Here is a 16,174-nt window from a genome sequence, read left to right on the forward strand (position 1 = left end):
CCTTGGAAAGATCAGATATGATTACAAACAATTTAGCGGCAGTGCATATCTTTAACTCGCAAAACAAGAAGGGTATATGCCGGGAGGAGAGCAATAAAACTCTGAAATTTCAAAGGGCGGAAGTTTCATCAAATGCAGATATCTCTACCCCATCGGCTCTAATTCAATCGATTTTCTAAGATTATTGAACTTCATTACAAGGAAAATAGTGCGCAAAAAGTTGAAACTTCTGTGATTTATTGAAATTATGTAAAAAAGGATGATGTATAATTTATTTGATTTATCCTGAATCGCTTAATTTTGAATGATAAAGAAACTTAAGTGTCATTCAAAATTTCAAACTGAGGGCGCAAAACAGGACAGGAGATGAATGTGCAGGGAAATTTTAATAGAATTTGATTTTAAAAATATAGTACTTTTTTTATTAAATACAAATTTTATACCTTCCTCTTTTAAAATTAGGAACCTGTTTGCCCCCAAATTATGGTTGTTTAGTAATGAGCTGAAAAGCAGGAGAAGTTGCCTATATATGGAGGTGACGGCAGAAATTTATATAAAGATTTTACCCGCCCGGAGTCGACCCGACCAGAAGTTGCGCGATCAATTTGAAAAAAAAAGATAACTTCATATACTTCGGCCTAACCTTACTCCTTTTCCATGCCCTAATGTATACATTTAACTTTAACTTGCAAGAAACACATAGCTGAGGTCGAAAAACAGGGTTAGAGAAAGGGTTAGGGAAACAAAGGAGAACTGCAATATTGTAATTTAACTGCGTGCAGCGCGGAAACAAAATTCATAATATATAAATTTAGAGCAAGAGTGAAGAAGTTTCTCTTCTGAGAAAAAAATAAAGAATAAAAAGAAAAACCCACAAAGCTACCTTTCTTCCCTTTCCTCCCTTCGCTTTTCCTTTTCTCCTCTCTTTTTTCTCTTTTTTTTTCTTTTTGGGGACGTTTGGGGGGGGGGCAGGGGGGGGGGCGACCGCCCCCCCTAGCTACGCGCCTGAGTAGAGAATGATTATCTTCTTTTCTAATTTCGAAAACAAATACAGTTTGGAAGCAACATTGCATAGAGAATCATGTGATCTATGTATTAGTATTGTGCAGGATAAACGGAAAAAAGTCATACGGTCACAGTGAAAGCAACTTTCCTTTCTTTCCAGTCATTGTTTTAGCTAGAAAATTGGTACTGTAAACAGCGAAGGGTATATTAACAGGCAAAGAGTAATTAGCCAAAAATTGATATTAAATTTTTTTTTCTGATGTCTGTTTTTTAATTTATTGTGTTTTCAACTTTTTGTTTTGCATTTTCGATGGACATCATCTGCAACTTTATTCAGAATATAAAGAAAATATTATCACTTGATTTTAATCAGTAAATGTAGAAATGGTGATATATTTATGAATTTGGCATTACATCACAATTTGCATTGGATCTGTAGAGGAAATCTTGTTTTGGAGCAGTTTTGGGCCTGATGCACACTTTACAAATGTGTACTGACTGAGGGGTCGCAAATTTGGTTTAAAAAGTTTTGTGAGACTTGAAAGAAAGTCTTAGAATGAGTCAGCACCAGCTTTATATGTTACAGATATGATGTAAAATTGTCTGGGAAAGTCCCCCCCCCCTTTTAGGATTAAGTTTTGCATTTTCAATACACAAAAAGTGTACATTCTTATTCCATGAATTTTAGAAAAACAAATAGTTATCAAGTATCACTGAAAATATGACATGAATTTCAGGACAATATTTTTCTCAATATTGGGCTATTCTTTTACAATGTTCCATTTAATTATGTTTATTATCTTAACCCTATTTCGCCTGGGCTAATTTAGAATGGCATAGCCCGGGGAGACGTACCTGTTGTTTTTTCTTTCCCCTTCAAACCTCGGATGTTCATTCCGCTTGATCGCGACAAAAATTTGCATGCACACACCCAAGACGTAATATCCACAATTCGATTGTCAATTGTACTAAACTTAATTCAAATTTATGTTTAATCAATTAAATATGTTACCGTAATTTATACATTAAATCATAAGTTGGCTGTGAATCTTTAAAAATACCCCCAAAACTGCTAGATTTTGATCTGGGCAGTCTAGACAGGATTGTTATGAAATGTTTTAAAAATGGCAATTTTTAAAACTTATGTTTTTCATTGTTTTTTGTTGGAAATCATCGGCAAATTTTTTCAGTCATAACTAACATGAATTCTATTGCTTTTAATCAGTAAAAATAAAAATCATGATACATTTATGAATTTTAGCTGCATGCAGAATTTGCATTTGATTTGTACATGAAATCACATTTTAAAGCAAATTTTGTTCTTACATGCACTTAATGTTTACGTAACATCGGAATTTGGTCTTAAAAGTTGCATGAGGCTTAACCCTCAATCTCCCGGGGTATTTTGATTCTTGTCATTCCGGGGGGGGGGGGGGGGGGGGGGGGGGCCATTATGGCCCCCCCTTAAAACTCAGCCTTGGATTGCGCGATCACAACAAAAATTTGCATGATGGTAGAGAATGACGTAATCTACGCAGTTGCATTGGTAAATTTCACTGAATTCATATATTTTTATTTTATATGAATTAATTATGCTAATTTATTCATGAAATCATACTTTTTGCTCTGATTCACTAAATAAAGCTCCTAGAATGCTATTTTTTGGTGAAAATATTCTTTATAGCATTCCTAACAATTGTGAATGAAAAAAATTCAGGTACAAAGACCGATTTCTTATGTATTTTATTGTTTTTTAAATTTCTTATGTATTTCTTTGTTTTTTTACTTTTTGTTTTTTATTGTTTTTTCGATGGAAATCGTTCCAAACTTAATTAAGTTTAATCATTAAAGTAGAAATAATGATACATTTATGAATTTTGGCCAAATACACAATTTGCATTGGATTTGTACATGAAATCACGTTTATAAATGAGCAATTTTGGGTCTGACATGCACTTACATAATGTTGCATAATGTCGTAACCGCGTACCCGGGCGTCACAAATTTGGTCTCAAAATTTGCGCGAGACTTGAAAGTAAAAAGTCAGTGAGCGGCGAGGTAAAAAAATTTCGCGCAGCAGATATATCGCAAAAATTGTCGAGGGGGGGGCCATAATGGCCCCCCCCCCCTGGGAGAATTAGGGTTAATAAAGGAAATAAGTCATGAAACATGTCAGCACAATATTTTCTTGTTAAAGATTTATCATGAAAGATGTTGAGAGGGCAAAAACAGCCCCCCCTGGCTGGTTAGGGTTAAGCTCTGAACAGATATTTAATTTATCATTTCGCAGAACAATGTGTATCCCGGGAAAGTGTTTTAAAATAATCTACCATAATTTCATTTTTTATATTCTTTTTCTTATCATTTTCAATGCAGGTAAAGGTAGGATTTTTAATGAAGGGCCACGCACACGAGGACATTGACTAGCTATTCACCCGGGTTTCAACATTCATAACACGGCAAAACATACCAACACTTTCATCTCTGCTTCATCATATCCCACTCTCTTATCGAAAACCAAATACCACATCGGAAAGACTCAACGCAGTCTACAATGTGAGAGACTGGCTCAAACCTTGCCTGAACAAGATGTCACTGCACAGCTTTCCACATCAATTTAGAATCACAAAACACAATGGAAAAGCTGTGAACATTACACACCAAGAAGTGGAGCAACAGCAGTGAATGGCAGGCTACAACTGGATGGGATAACATCATCACACATCACCCTCCAGGCCAACCATCCATTGTCCCTAAAGTACATGATGCTATTACACTTACCAACCTCCAACGGGATATGCCAAAGTATGCCCCCTACTTTAGTATTGAAGAAAGACAGGAATGGGAGAATCTGCTAGCTAGCATGGAGGAAGGTGGTAAGTACAGTAGATCATCTTCATGTCTTTGTATTGGCTTTGTTTGTAAGAGGGAGGGCAAGGTTGCTGAAATGGCCGATACATTTTTTAATTTGATGTGGCTTCCATTATGAACTTCAATAGTCCTAGGTATATGAGGAAGTAATTTTCCGCATTAATTTTGTTGACAGGTGTTGCAAAAGCTTTTTAAAAAGTATTGGACAAAATTTACAAAGAAGAAGAATTTCCTGTGGAAATAATAAAAAGTTTGTCACTCAATACTGGCATCTCCTTTATACGTACACCCTTAAAATTAAAAGTATTAAAAGAATGAAAGCATTTATTTATTCACATGTCTAAACAGGTTCATAGGATCAGAGATATAATGACTGTTTTGCATCTTAGTCCTGTTGTATGAAAATAGTAATTATTATATCCTACATAGATTAAATCCTGTATGCTGATTGGTTTAAATAGCATCATGTGACCAAACATATTCTCATTATTTTGCGGTGATGTCGAAAATGAAAGCCCACGGAAGAAAATGTGCTATTCCGTTATCACTGACGTCACTCGCAAGCACTAATACGCGCACTGAGCGCGTAGCGAAGCACTTCAGGAAAAGCAGGTCAGTCACTGAGTCAGCGGGGCTGGTTTGGTTCAGATTTTAAAAAAAGGATGTACAAGAACTAGATTATCAAGATCTATTGCTCTAACTTATTAAAGTAGGATATAAAACAAATATATCAGGCCATTATTTGGAAAACTATGGAGGGAATTATTCATCCTCGGTTGTACTGGCAAAATCATTATTTTTCCCTCAGGGCTTCGCCCCTCGGGGAAAAATAGTAATGCCAGTCCAACCTCGTATGAATAATTCCCGCTATACTCACTCAAAGCCTGGTATATTTTTATACTATAATAAGGTATAATTAATATCAATAGGGGATAATGGTTGGAACTTCCAATCATTTATGCAAGCACTTATAGTTTGAAATTTGGGTCGGATTTATCTTACCACTTGTGCATATACTTCTTTTCATTCTATTGGGGATTTTTTTAAGGAATAGAAGACTCTGGTAAATGGCCACTGGTGGATATATTGATGGATAAAGAGTCTCAGAATACACCACAAAGACATCTTGATCCAACTTCGGAATTCTCAAATGATGAACAGCAACCTATTCAAGCGGTAAGTAAATGTGTAAAAGTAGCCAAATTAATCCTGCCAGTACCCGCTTTCCTCACTTGGGTTGATTGCAGCACAATGTGGTTCAATTTCTTGCTGAAGAAAGTTAACCCATAGCTGGGATTCCAAACACTCAGAATTAATCACTTGTGCCCCATAATATGTTCATGTGCACTGAAACACTGTTAACTTGTATTGCCTTTGTAATAGATATTTAGATTTTTCTCATTGCAATATTTCAGGTCCATCTAAGGTACTAAGCAGAAAAGGCCTCAACAGCTAGTATTAAAACTGGGAGATATGGTTGCAGTCTACTTAGAAGAGTTCAGTAATGAGTGGCCGCGAGTGAGCAAAGTGTTGGAAATGACTTGAGACAGTGTGAAGCTGCATTGGTACTCAGGATCAGAAACGTCCATGTGGATATCACCTACCACATCAGTTCAAGGACAGAAGGGTCAGCCGTACACAGGAGAAGTCTCTCTTCAAGAAGTCTCTCTTCAAGAAGTCATTTCTTTCCCCTACAGTCTCACTAAAACAAACAAATTACCATAGGATATCCAGTGTCACTTGAAGGAAAAACGTGAAGAATACTTTGCATATTAGGTCTGTATGAACATACACTGTATTCATACCAATTTGGAATGAGTTTGTTTGTCCAGGACTCAAAAGCTGTATGTGTATATGGAAGCCACTTGAATTATGTATTTTTGTGATATTACAATGTACCTATATGTTTCCACATTGGATATGGTGCCCGGGGGGGCCACTTACATTGACGAGTGGATACCATGCGCGACCAAAAAATATGTAAAAAGGATGTCTTATTCAAGATTGGGCACGTTACGTACGTAACAAGGGTGTCAAAAACACAAAAATAATGGAAAAAGGGTATCTATTTCGCTAGGAAAGTTACGTGTTTAGGGTCAAATTTGGGGGCATGATGAAACAAAATTAAAGTGTTTTATAAAGGATGTCCTCTTTGCCCCAACACTACGTGTTTAGAGTCCGATTTGCGCGAGGTGTGGAAGGTGGGGCTGTGCACCAAATGGTGTGTAAAGGTAAAACCGACGACCGACGGACCCGTGACATAACATATCGCTGTACTTGTTTAGGGGTTCATTTCAGGGAATACTTGCCAAGAGTGTTAATTTGTTACCAATACTTGTTAAGGGTAGGGTTTCAGACGCCAATACTTGTTAAGGGGTGCATTTTCAGAATATGGAAAATACTTGTTTAGGGTGCTTTTCGAGACCCCATGGTCGTGCATGGTATCCACTCGTCAATGGAAGTGGCCCCCCTGGGATATGGTGATAATTTCCAGGGTTTATCTTCACATAATTTTGATCACCTACATGTATCTACATTTAGAAGAGATAAATGCACAATGATTGATAGAGAGTTGGTACCTGAAGTAGGTAATGAATTGAGTTCCACTGCCAATGGAAAGTTTACCCTCTCAGTGCTCAAGAGGTAAGCTCCTTACCATGGAACTCATTATGCAACATTTGCATATACTGAACAGGCACAAATAACGATTTTCTGTAATGGCACATGTCAGTTATCTCTCAAACAAAAATTTTAAGTCAAGACTATGTGAGAAAGAAATTATACATCAACTGGAACCATCTGAAGACCTTTCATTGATTGCATAGTGCAATATAGTTGAATGAGTTTTATTGTCTTGCCTGCCTAGCTGAGTGAGACAATAGGGGTCACTTTTCCGACAGCGGCAGTGTCGTCAACATTGAAATCTTAACCAAGTGGTAATTCCATACGTCCGACCCCCTATATGTGGGACTTTCATGAAATTTTCTGTCTCTGATTTCTGGTTCTCTTGACAGTCTGTAATGTTCTATAACGTCCATGATTCGGTCAGTTTATGAAGTGAAGTAAGAATTTAGAAAAATGGGGGTCGGATGTACAAAAAGGCTTATCATTTTATGGAATTTCCCCAAGGTTAAGTTTTTGTCTCGCCTGCATAGCAGAGTGAGACTATAGGCGCCGCTTTTTCGACGGCGGCGGCGTCGTCAACATTGAAATCTTAACCAAGGTTAAGTTTTTGAAATGTCATCATAACTTAGAAAGTATATGGGCCTAGTTCATGAAACTTGAACAAGGGTAATCAAGTATGACTAAACATCCTGCTTGAGTTTCAGGTCACATGACCTAGGTCAAAGATTATTTAGGGTCAATGAACTTATACCATGTTGGGGGAATCAATATCGAAATTTTAACCAAGGTCCAGTTTTTGAAATGTTGTCATAACTTTGAAAGTATATGGACCTAGTTCATAAAACTTGGACATAAGGGTAATAGTGTATCACTAAAGATCCTGCTTGAGTTTCAGGTCACATGATTAAGGTCAAAGGTCACTTAGGGTCAAACTATGGCCATGTTGGGGTTATTTGAGGAATTATCATCATAACTTTAAAACTTTATGGATCTAGTTCATGAAACTTGGACATAAGAGCAACCATGTATCCCTGAATATCATGTGTGAGTTTCAGGTCACATGACTAAGGTCAAAGGTCACTTAGGGTCAACGAACTTTGGCCATATTGGGGGTATAGGAGGAATTGTCATCATCCTAAGGATACGGGGGGGCTGAATTGATTCAGCCCCCCCTCAACATTTTTCGCGATAAATCCGCCGCTCAAAATTTTTTGACCGCGTCGTTCACCGACATTTTACTTTTAAGTCTCGCGCAACTTTTGAGACCAAAATTGTGACCCCCGGGTACGCGGTTCCGAAATTACGCAACATTTCGTAAGTGCATGCAGACCCAAAATTACTCAAAAACGTGAATTTGTGTGCAAATCCAATGCAAATAATGTTTTTAGCCAAAATTCATATATTGTATCATTATTTTTCCTTTTACTGCTTAAAATCAATTAATTTTATCTTGCTGATGGTCAAAATAAAGTCCCCGACAATTTCCATTGAAAAAAACAATAAAAAACAAAAAGTAAAAAAACAAAGAAATACATAAGAAATTTAGAAAACAATAAAATACATAAGAAAATAAATGTGATGTTGAAATTTTTGAAAAATAAATTTGATCAGATGCCTATCTTGAGTCTGTGAAACAAAAATTAGAATTTTAAGGGCATTATTTTATTAATTAGAGCAAACTCATGATTTTACGCATAAATTAACATAATTAATGAGCAATGAGATTTTTCGCAAAATTTGATATTATAGTTTTGTAGATAATGCCATGGGTAAGGGACGTGCCAATTTTCGTCGTGATCGCGCGATCGACGGCCGAGATCATAAGGAGGGGCTGAATCAGCCCCCCCCCCTGAGTCTTCTTAGGCGTCGAAATAGCCCAGTCTATTTAGGGTTAAAAGTCTATGGATCTAGTTCATGGAACTTTGACATAAGAGCAGCAATGTATCCCTGAATACCCTGTCTGCGTTTTAGGAACATGGCCAAGATCAAAGGTCATTTAAAGGTCAATGAACTCTGGCCATGTTGGGAGTATGTGTTGAATTGGCATCATAACTTAGGAAGTTTATGGATCTAGCTCATGAAATATCGACAGAAGGGTAATCAAATATGAATGATTGTTTTGCACATGTCTTAGGTCACATGATCATGGTCAAATGTCATTATGGGTCAATGGACATAGTATTTTATTTTCGTATATACGTATTAGTGTTTTCTTCTGTGAATAATTATTCATTAGCTGTTTTCAAAGGAAGCACTGCTGCTTTATCGAATTGCGTAATGCAGGCGAGACTGCCAGAGGCGTTCCACTTGTTGAAATGTCATCATAACTAACAAAGTGTATAGACCCAGTTCATGAAACTTATGAGGGAAATCAAGTATTACCAGTCAGACTGCAGGTCCCAAGAAAGTGGCTTCTTTCATCCAAGTGATATTCATGACTTGAGATGTTTTGCATATTTAATGAGCTTGATGCGGACCAAAACACCTCTTTTCATTCGGTCATTACTGCTCTAATTGTGCATCAAATTTCATGAATTTGGTACCATTGTAAAGAAGAAGAATCATTCTTTCAGGTCATGTGTTTGAATTATTCAAAGATTTTGTAATATAGGTTAAAATTTTGATCTAAAATATGCTACAAAATAAATATTTTCACCTGACAAAAGCTGCTATTTTCACACTTTATTTTTGTTTGAGCCCAAATGATTTTTATATCATGATAAAGCTGAATATGTATGCTTTGAAATGATATAGGTTTCAAAATAAGAATTGGTTTAATCGGGTCAAGATCACACTTTTCATTTGCCAAGTACATAACACAGTTTGAAAACAAGAATACTGCACTCTGATTGGTCAAAGAGACCACACAATGGCAAATTCCAACGGTCCCAGTGCCTGGGTTCGTGGGAAGATCACACTTCCCATGTGGTAATCTCCTCAAATACCCCGCGCCTGTTGTTCTGTGAACCTTATCCAGCCAATCAGAACTCTGGATTTCTTGCAAGTACAAAATTTCAGAAATCTCGTCTTGTACCTTGGTGGGGAAAGTGTGATCTTGACCCGATTAAAAGGTGCCGCATATCAAGAGTGGCATTGTGAGAAAGTACAGAAGTTAAGCTTTATGGTGATATAGATATCATTGAGGCTCAAAATAAAAAGTTTTGCACAATTTACAAAAGAAAACAGAGGAAGAAAATTCAGTTTTGAGGCACATTTTGAGGCCAGAAATTTACTTATTTAACAAAATATTGTATACAAAATAAATGACCAATATGAAAGAGTAACTTTTACTCTACCTGATGGTGCAATAATATTCCATTTAACTTGAGGTTAAAACAGGTAAATTCTTAGAGAAAGAAAATCTCACGAATCACGAGATTTTGCAAGGAGGAGGATTCAGCCACGAGATGATTTGGATGAATCTGGCCTTTTTGCTCATTAGCATAGGGACCTGCGGTCTGACTGTTACTGAGCATCCTGCCTGAGTTTCAGGTCACATGACCAGGGTCAAAGGTCATTTAGGGTCAATGAACTTAGACCATGTTGGGGGAATGAATATCGAAATCTTAACCTCGAGTATATATATTTGTTTATTTCTTCTGTTTTTCATTGTTGTTGATGTAGTTGATGTAATGGTGTAGCTTTGAAATTAAGATAAATTTATCCTCGTGTAGCCTTGAAATTAAGATAAATTTATCCTCGTGTAGCTTTGAAATTAGGATAAATTTATCCTCATGTAGCCTTGAAATTAGGATAAATTTATCCTCTTGTAGCCTTGAAATGAGGATAAATTTATCCTCGTGTAGCTTTGAAATTAGGATAAATTTATCCTCATGAAGCCTTGAAATTAAGACAAATTTATCATCGTGTAGCCTTTAAATTAAGATGAATTTATCCTCGTGTAGCCTTGAAATTAGGATAAATTTATCCTCATGTAGCCTTGAAGTTAGGATAAATTTATCCTCATGTAGTCTTGAAATTAAGATAAATTTATCCTCGTGTAGCCTTGAAATTAGGATAAATTTATCCTCATGAAGCCTTGAAATTAAGATAAATTTATCCTCGTGTAGCCATGAAATTAAGATAAATTTATCCTCATGTAGCTTTGAAACTAGGATAAATTTATCCTCATGTAGCCTTGAAATTAGGATAAATTTATCCTCTTGAAGCCTTGAAATTAGGATAAATTTATCCTCGTGTAGCTTCGAAATTAAGATAAATTTATCCTCATGTAGCCTTGAAATAAGGATAAATTTATCCTCATGTAGCCTTGAAATTAGGATAAATTTATCCTCATGTAGTCTTAAAATTAAGATAAATTTTTCCTCGTGTAGCCTTGAAATTAGGATAAATTTAACCTCGTGTAGTCAATCCTGACTGGTTGCCAACCAAGGAAAGAAGAAGAAGAAGAAGAAGAAGTAGCTTTGAAATTAAGATAAATTTATCCTCATGTAGCCTTGAAATTAAGATAAATTTATCCTCGTGTAGCCATGAAATTAGGATAAATTTATCCTCGTGTAGCTTTGAAATTAAGATAAATTTATCCTCGTGTAGCCTTGAAATTAAGATAAATTTATCCTCGTGTAGCTTTGAAATTAGGATAAATTTATCCTCATGTAGCCTTGAAATTAGGATAAATTTATCCTCTTGTAGCCTTGAAATGAGGATAAATTTATCCTCGTGTAGCTTTGAAATTAAGATAAATTTATCCTCATGTAGCTTTGAAATTAAGATAAATTTATCCTCATGTAGCCTTGAAATTAGGATAAATTTATCCTCATGTAGCATTGAAATTAGGATAAATTTATCCTCATGTAGTCTTGAAATTAGGATAAATTTATCCTCGTGTAGCCTTGAAATTAGGATAAATTTATCCTCGTGCAGCTTTGAAATTAAGATAAATTTATCCTCATGTAGCCTTTAAAATTAAGATAAATTTATCCTCGTGTAGCCATGAAATTAGGATAAATTTATCCTCGTGTAGCTTTGAAAATAAGATAAATTTATCCTCGTGTAGCCTTGAAATTAAGATAAATTTATCCTCGTGTAGCCATGAAATTAGGATAAATTTATCCTCATGTAGCCTTGAAGTAAGGATAAATTTATCCTCATGTAGTCTTGAAATTAAGATAAATTTATCCTCGTGTAGCTTTGAAATTAGGATAAATTTATCCTCATGTAGCCTTGAAATTAGGATAAATTTATCCTCGTGTAGCTTTGAAATTAGGATAAATTTATCCTCGTGTAGCCTTGAAATTAGGATAAATTTATCCTCATGAAGCCTTGAAATTAAGATAAATTTATCCTCGTGTAGCCATGAAATTAGGATAAATTTATCCTCATGTAGCTTTGAAATTAAGATAAATTTATCCTCGTGTAGCCATGAAATTAAGATAAATTTATCCTCATGTAGCTTTGAAACTAGGATAAATTTATCCTCATGTAGCCTTGAAATTAGGATAAATTTATCCTCTTGTAGCCTTGAAATTAGGATAAATTTATCCTCATGTAGCTTTGAAATTAGGATAAATTTATCCTCGTGTAGCTTTGAAATTAAGATAAATTTATCCTCATGTAGCTTTGAAATTAAGATAAATTTATCCTCATGTAGCCTTGAAATTAGGATAAATTTATCCTCATGTAGCCTTGAAGTTTTGATAAATTTACCCTCATGTAGTCCTGAAATTAGGATAAATTTATCCTCGTGTAGCCTTGAAATTAGGATAATTTTATCCTCGTGCAGCTTTGAAATTAAGATAAATTTATCCTCATGTAGCCTTGAAATTAAGATAAATTTATCCTCGTGTAGCCATAAAATTAGGATAAATTTATCGTCGTGTAGCTTTGAAAATAAGATAAATTTATCCTTGTGTAGCCTTGAAATTAAGATAAATTTATCCTCGTGTAGCTTTGAAATTAGGATAAATTTATCCTCATGTAGCCTTGCAGTTAGGATAAATTTATCTTCATGTAGTCTTGAAATTAAGATAAATTTATCCCGTGTAGCTTTCAAATTATGATAAATTTATCCTCGTGTAGCTTTGAAATTAAGATAAATTTATCCTCATGTAGCTTTGAAATTAAGATAAATTTATCCTCATGTAGCCTTGAAATTAAGATGAATTTATCCTCATGTAGCCTTGAAGTTAGGATAAATTTATCCTCATGTAGACTGAAATTAAGATAAATTTATCCTCGTGTAGCCTTGAAATTAGGATAAATTTATCCTCGTGTAGCCTTGAAATTAGGATAAATTTATCCTCATGTAGCCTTGAAATTAAGATAAATTTATCCTTGTGTAACTTTGAAATTAAGATAAATTTATCCTCGCGTAGCCTTGAAATTAGGATAAATTTATCCTCGTGAAGCTTTGGAATTAAGATAAATTTATCCTCATGTAGCTTTGAAACGAAGATAAATTTATCCTCATGTAGCTTTGAAATTCGGATAAATTTATCCTCGTGTATTCTTGAAATTAGGATGAATTTATCCTTATGAAGCCTTGAAATTAAGATAAATTTATCCTCGTGTATCCTTGAAATTAAGATAAATTTATCCTCGTGTAGCCTTGAAATTAGGATAAATTTATCCTCGTGAAGCTTTGAAATTAAGATAAATTTATCCTCATGTAGCTCTGAAATTAAGATAAATTTATCCTCATTTAGCCTTGAAATTAGGATAAATTTATCCTCGTGTAGCTTTGAAATTAAGATAAATTTATCCTCGTGTATTCTTGAAATTAGGATGAATTTATCCTCATGAAGCCTTGAAATTAAGATAAATTTATCCTCGTGTATCCTTGAAATTAAGATTAATTTATCCTCATGTAGCCTTGAAATTAGGATAAATTTATCCTCGTGAAGCTTTGAAATTAAGATAAATTTATCCTCTTGAAGCCTTGAAATTAGGATAAATTTATCCTTGCGTAGCCTTGAAATTAGGATAAATTTATCCTCATGTAGCCTTGAAATTAAGATAAATTTATCCTCCTGTAGTATTAGCAGGATGAACTAATCCTTATAATTGTAATAGATTTGTATGATATATTTATTTGATCTGTTATTCCCATTAAATGGTTGTATTAATTGAAATGCTGTTCCCATTTGTTTCTTTTATTGTTAGAGACTTGCAAACATACATTGAATTGCCAATAGTCATTAAATAGAGTGATTGGAGAGAATGTGTAGAAGAGAGAACAAGTGATACAAGTGGATGTTAAGTGCAAAAATGTGAAATAAATATTATGGAATGAATATGATGAACATTTGAAGAAAAATGAACAAAGATTCATTCATTTTGAAAAGATTTACTGTTTGTGGTGTAAAGTTCAATTTGCGCCAAAACCCAGATGCCAATTAATGGTGTCATAGTCATATACATGAGTTAGTAATTCAAGTATATTGCAAATCCCATTTAAATGATTTTTTTTAAAGGATGTGTTATTGTATTCTCTCAAATCAAAATACACATTCACATTCCATAAGCAAGTTGTACAAACTATTTGAAACATGATTATAAATTATACAATAAATCCATAACAAGTATAATTATACAAATTATACATCAAACTTCAAAGATACTGGAAATTAATACTAATGCGTTTCAGCAATTACAAAATGAAATATCAACAAGATGTATGAAATGATAAGAGAGAAAAAAATAAAAATAAAAAGTGATGTTCTACCTCCCAACAAGTGGTGATTTGTTTAAGCAATGCTGTGCAACATTTTAAACTGAAACTCTCTTAATCTACTGTTCAGAGTACATTGTCTTGGTCTCATAAAAATGTGTTCAATCTGTTAATAAGAAAAACTATATTTGTTTTTTAACCATTCGAAAACATCAGGTATTGCGAAGGATACATTTCATAAAATTTGCATAAACGTTTTTAGATACTAACTCCTCTATTGGCAAAATTCTTTTTCCAGAAATTGACTTGAGAATCGATACTAAATTAGTGTTTATTAAACACTTCTATAAATGCTAGTTAATAAATAGGTGTATTATAACGGATTTTAATGCACCTATTGCAGGATTATTACATTGACATCTGGATTCCTATTGCATTCATGTGTTACCTTGGCGCAAATCAAAATTTACATCACTGCTAAGAGTACCTACTGATTATCCAAGCATGAAGACATACCAAGGAGATAGTAAGAGGTGATATCTCCTTGGACATAATATTATGTATAAAATTATTTGGGAGAAATAATTACAATACTAGTCTTTCCGGCCATGTAATGATTATGTGATCATGCCATATTTTTTTTTCTTAGTTAGATTGGGGATTTGTGAGGTGTCAAGATTTATTTTACTGACACGTGAATCTGCTCGTCAGGCGGTGTGTTACCCTCCCCCCCCCCCCCCCCCCCCCCGCTTGATGGTGTGGCGCTCATAAGTATGCTCGCATAGTGTATGACAGAATCATAGGCCCGTATTCTGAAGTCACGGTCTAACTCTGTACTAAAATTATGGGGAGCCAACAATTCAAAAATTATGTTTCTAATGTATATTTTTTATGTTTACTATTTTGCTTTCATAATGGAGAAAAATACTTTAAAATACTTCATTTATCATTCCCAGACAATTATAAACAATTTGGGTGTCATATGAGTCAATAAATTGGATGTGTACTGTTAGGGATTTGTGCCCCAATTAGCTCCATATAGTTAAACCACAACTTTAAACCAGGTTTTAATTCAAAACCGAGTTCAGCTAGAGTACGGGCCATAGTCTTCAAGAATTTCTATTGAAATATATGGCTCTGTACATGTGTAGTTCTATGTACCGGAATAAAAAAAAAATATGACTTATATTTCTACATAATATGTTTTATAGAATTGCCATTGACGTCACATGATTGATTTATAACACTTTCTCTGTACGTCTTCGGTGCCTATATAATTAGTACGCTGCCTATATATCCCCTATCTGCCTATGATGCTTTATATTCACGATTACATTCCAATTCAAACATCTTAATTCATCGACATGACGAGTATATCCTGCGTGAGATGAATTATATCCCGAAGGCCGAATGGCGTATATACACTTCGTAATATATTGCGAAATTCACGTGAAAATACAACCTAGTACGTAGTAGTATATGCGTGTCATGCAGTGATGTTTATGTTCTAGTAAATCGATATCACGTCGCAAATCTACAAAAAATACAGTGACTTTCTCCTAAATATATTGTGAACACTTGACATTATGACTTACCTGTTAATTGCTGACGATTCAACGGCTTGCGAAGGTCTGATATTGCAGTTCTATACAATGTCATGAATGTGAAACCACGGAGGTAAACCGGGATGAAACACCACTGATCATATATCCTTTTTTTTTTTACCGCAGACCGTGAAAGTATAATTATGCACGGGAGTCATCGAGCGCTGTACCGTATATAAATCGGTGACGTCATCACGCTTCTTTGGTATACCAATAGGTCCACGGGTATACTGTGGTTTATTGTCCGTGGAATACAGCATGGAGTCCATGAATCCCGTCAACCATGCAAGCATAGCTATGCAAGCAAGCTTTTTATTGACGACACATTGGTTTTTAATAATTCCGCAATACCAAACAAATGCATGTCAAAAATAATAATGAGAGATAAATCTTCTTAGATTCTCGTTGAAACAGACAAATCCGTGCATAAGTGTACGCC

General features: G+C 34.7%; 1 protein-coding gene across 3 annotated transcripts in view; it reads left to right on the forward strand.

Annotated features, from left to right (window-relative positions):
* Window positions 1–15,878, forward strand: part of LOC135153915 (uncharacterized) — a 30,831-nt gene extending 14,953 nt beyond the window's left edge. The window contains exons 6-9 of one of the 3 annotated variants that reach the window (XM_064098779.1): window positions 3,382–3,881; window positions 4,925–5,052; window positions 5,292–7,104; window positions 7,295–15,878. In XM_064098779.1, coding sequence (XP_063954849.1) covers window positions 3,382–3,385 — 4 coding nt within the window. In that variant the 3' untranslated portion in view covers window positions 3,386–3,881; window positions 4,925–5,052; window positions 5,292–7,104; window positions 7,295–15,878. The other 2 variants (XM_064098773.1, XM_064098785.1) reach the window with 2 other exon arrangements.
* The last annotated feature ends 296 nt before the right edge of the window (window positions 15,879–16,174 follow it).

The sequence above is a fragment of the Lytechinus pictus genome, chromosome 1 (assembly GCF_037042905.1).
Source record: "Lytechinus pictus isolate F3 Inbred chromosome 1, Lp3.0, whole genome shotgun sequence".
In the NCBI taxonomy this organism is placed as follows: Eukaryota; Metazoa; Echinodermata; class Echinoidea; order Temnopleuroida; family Toxopneustidae; genus Lytechinus; species Lytechinus pictus.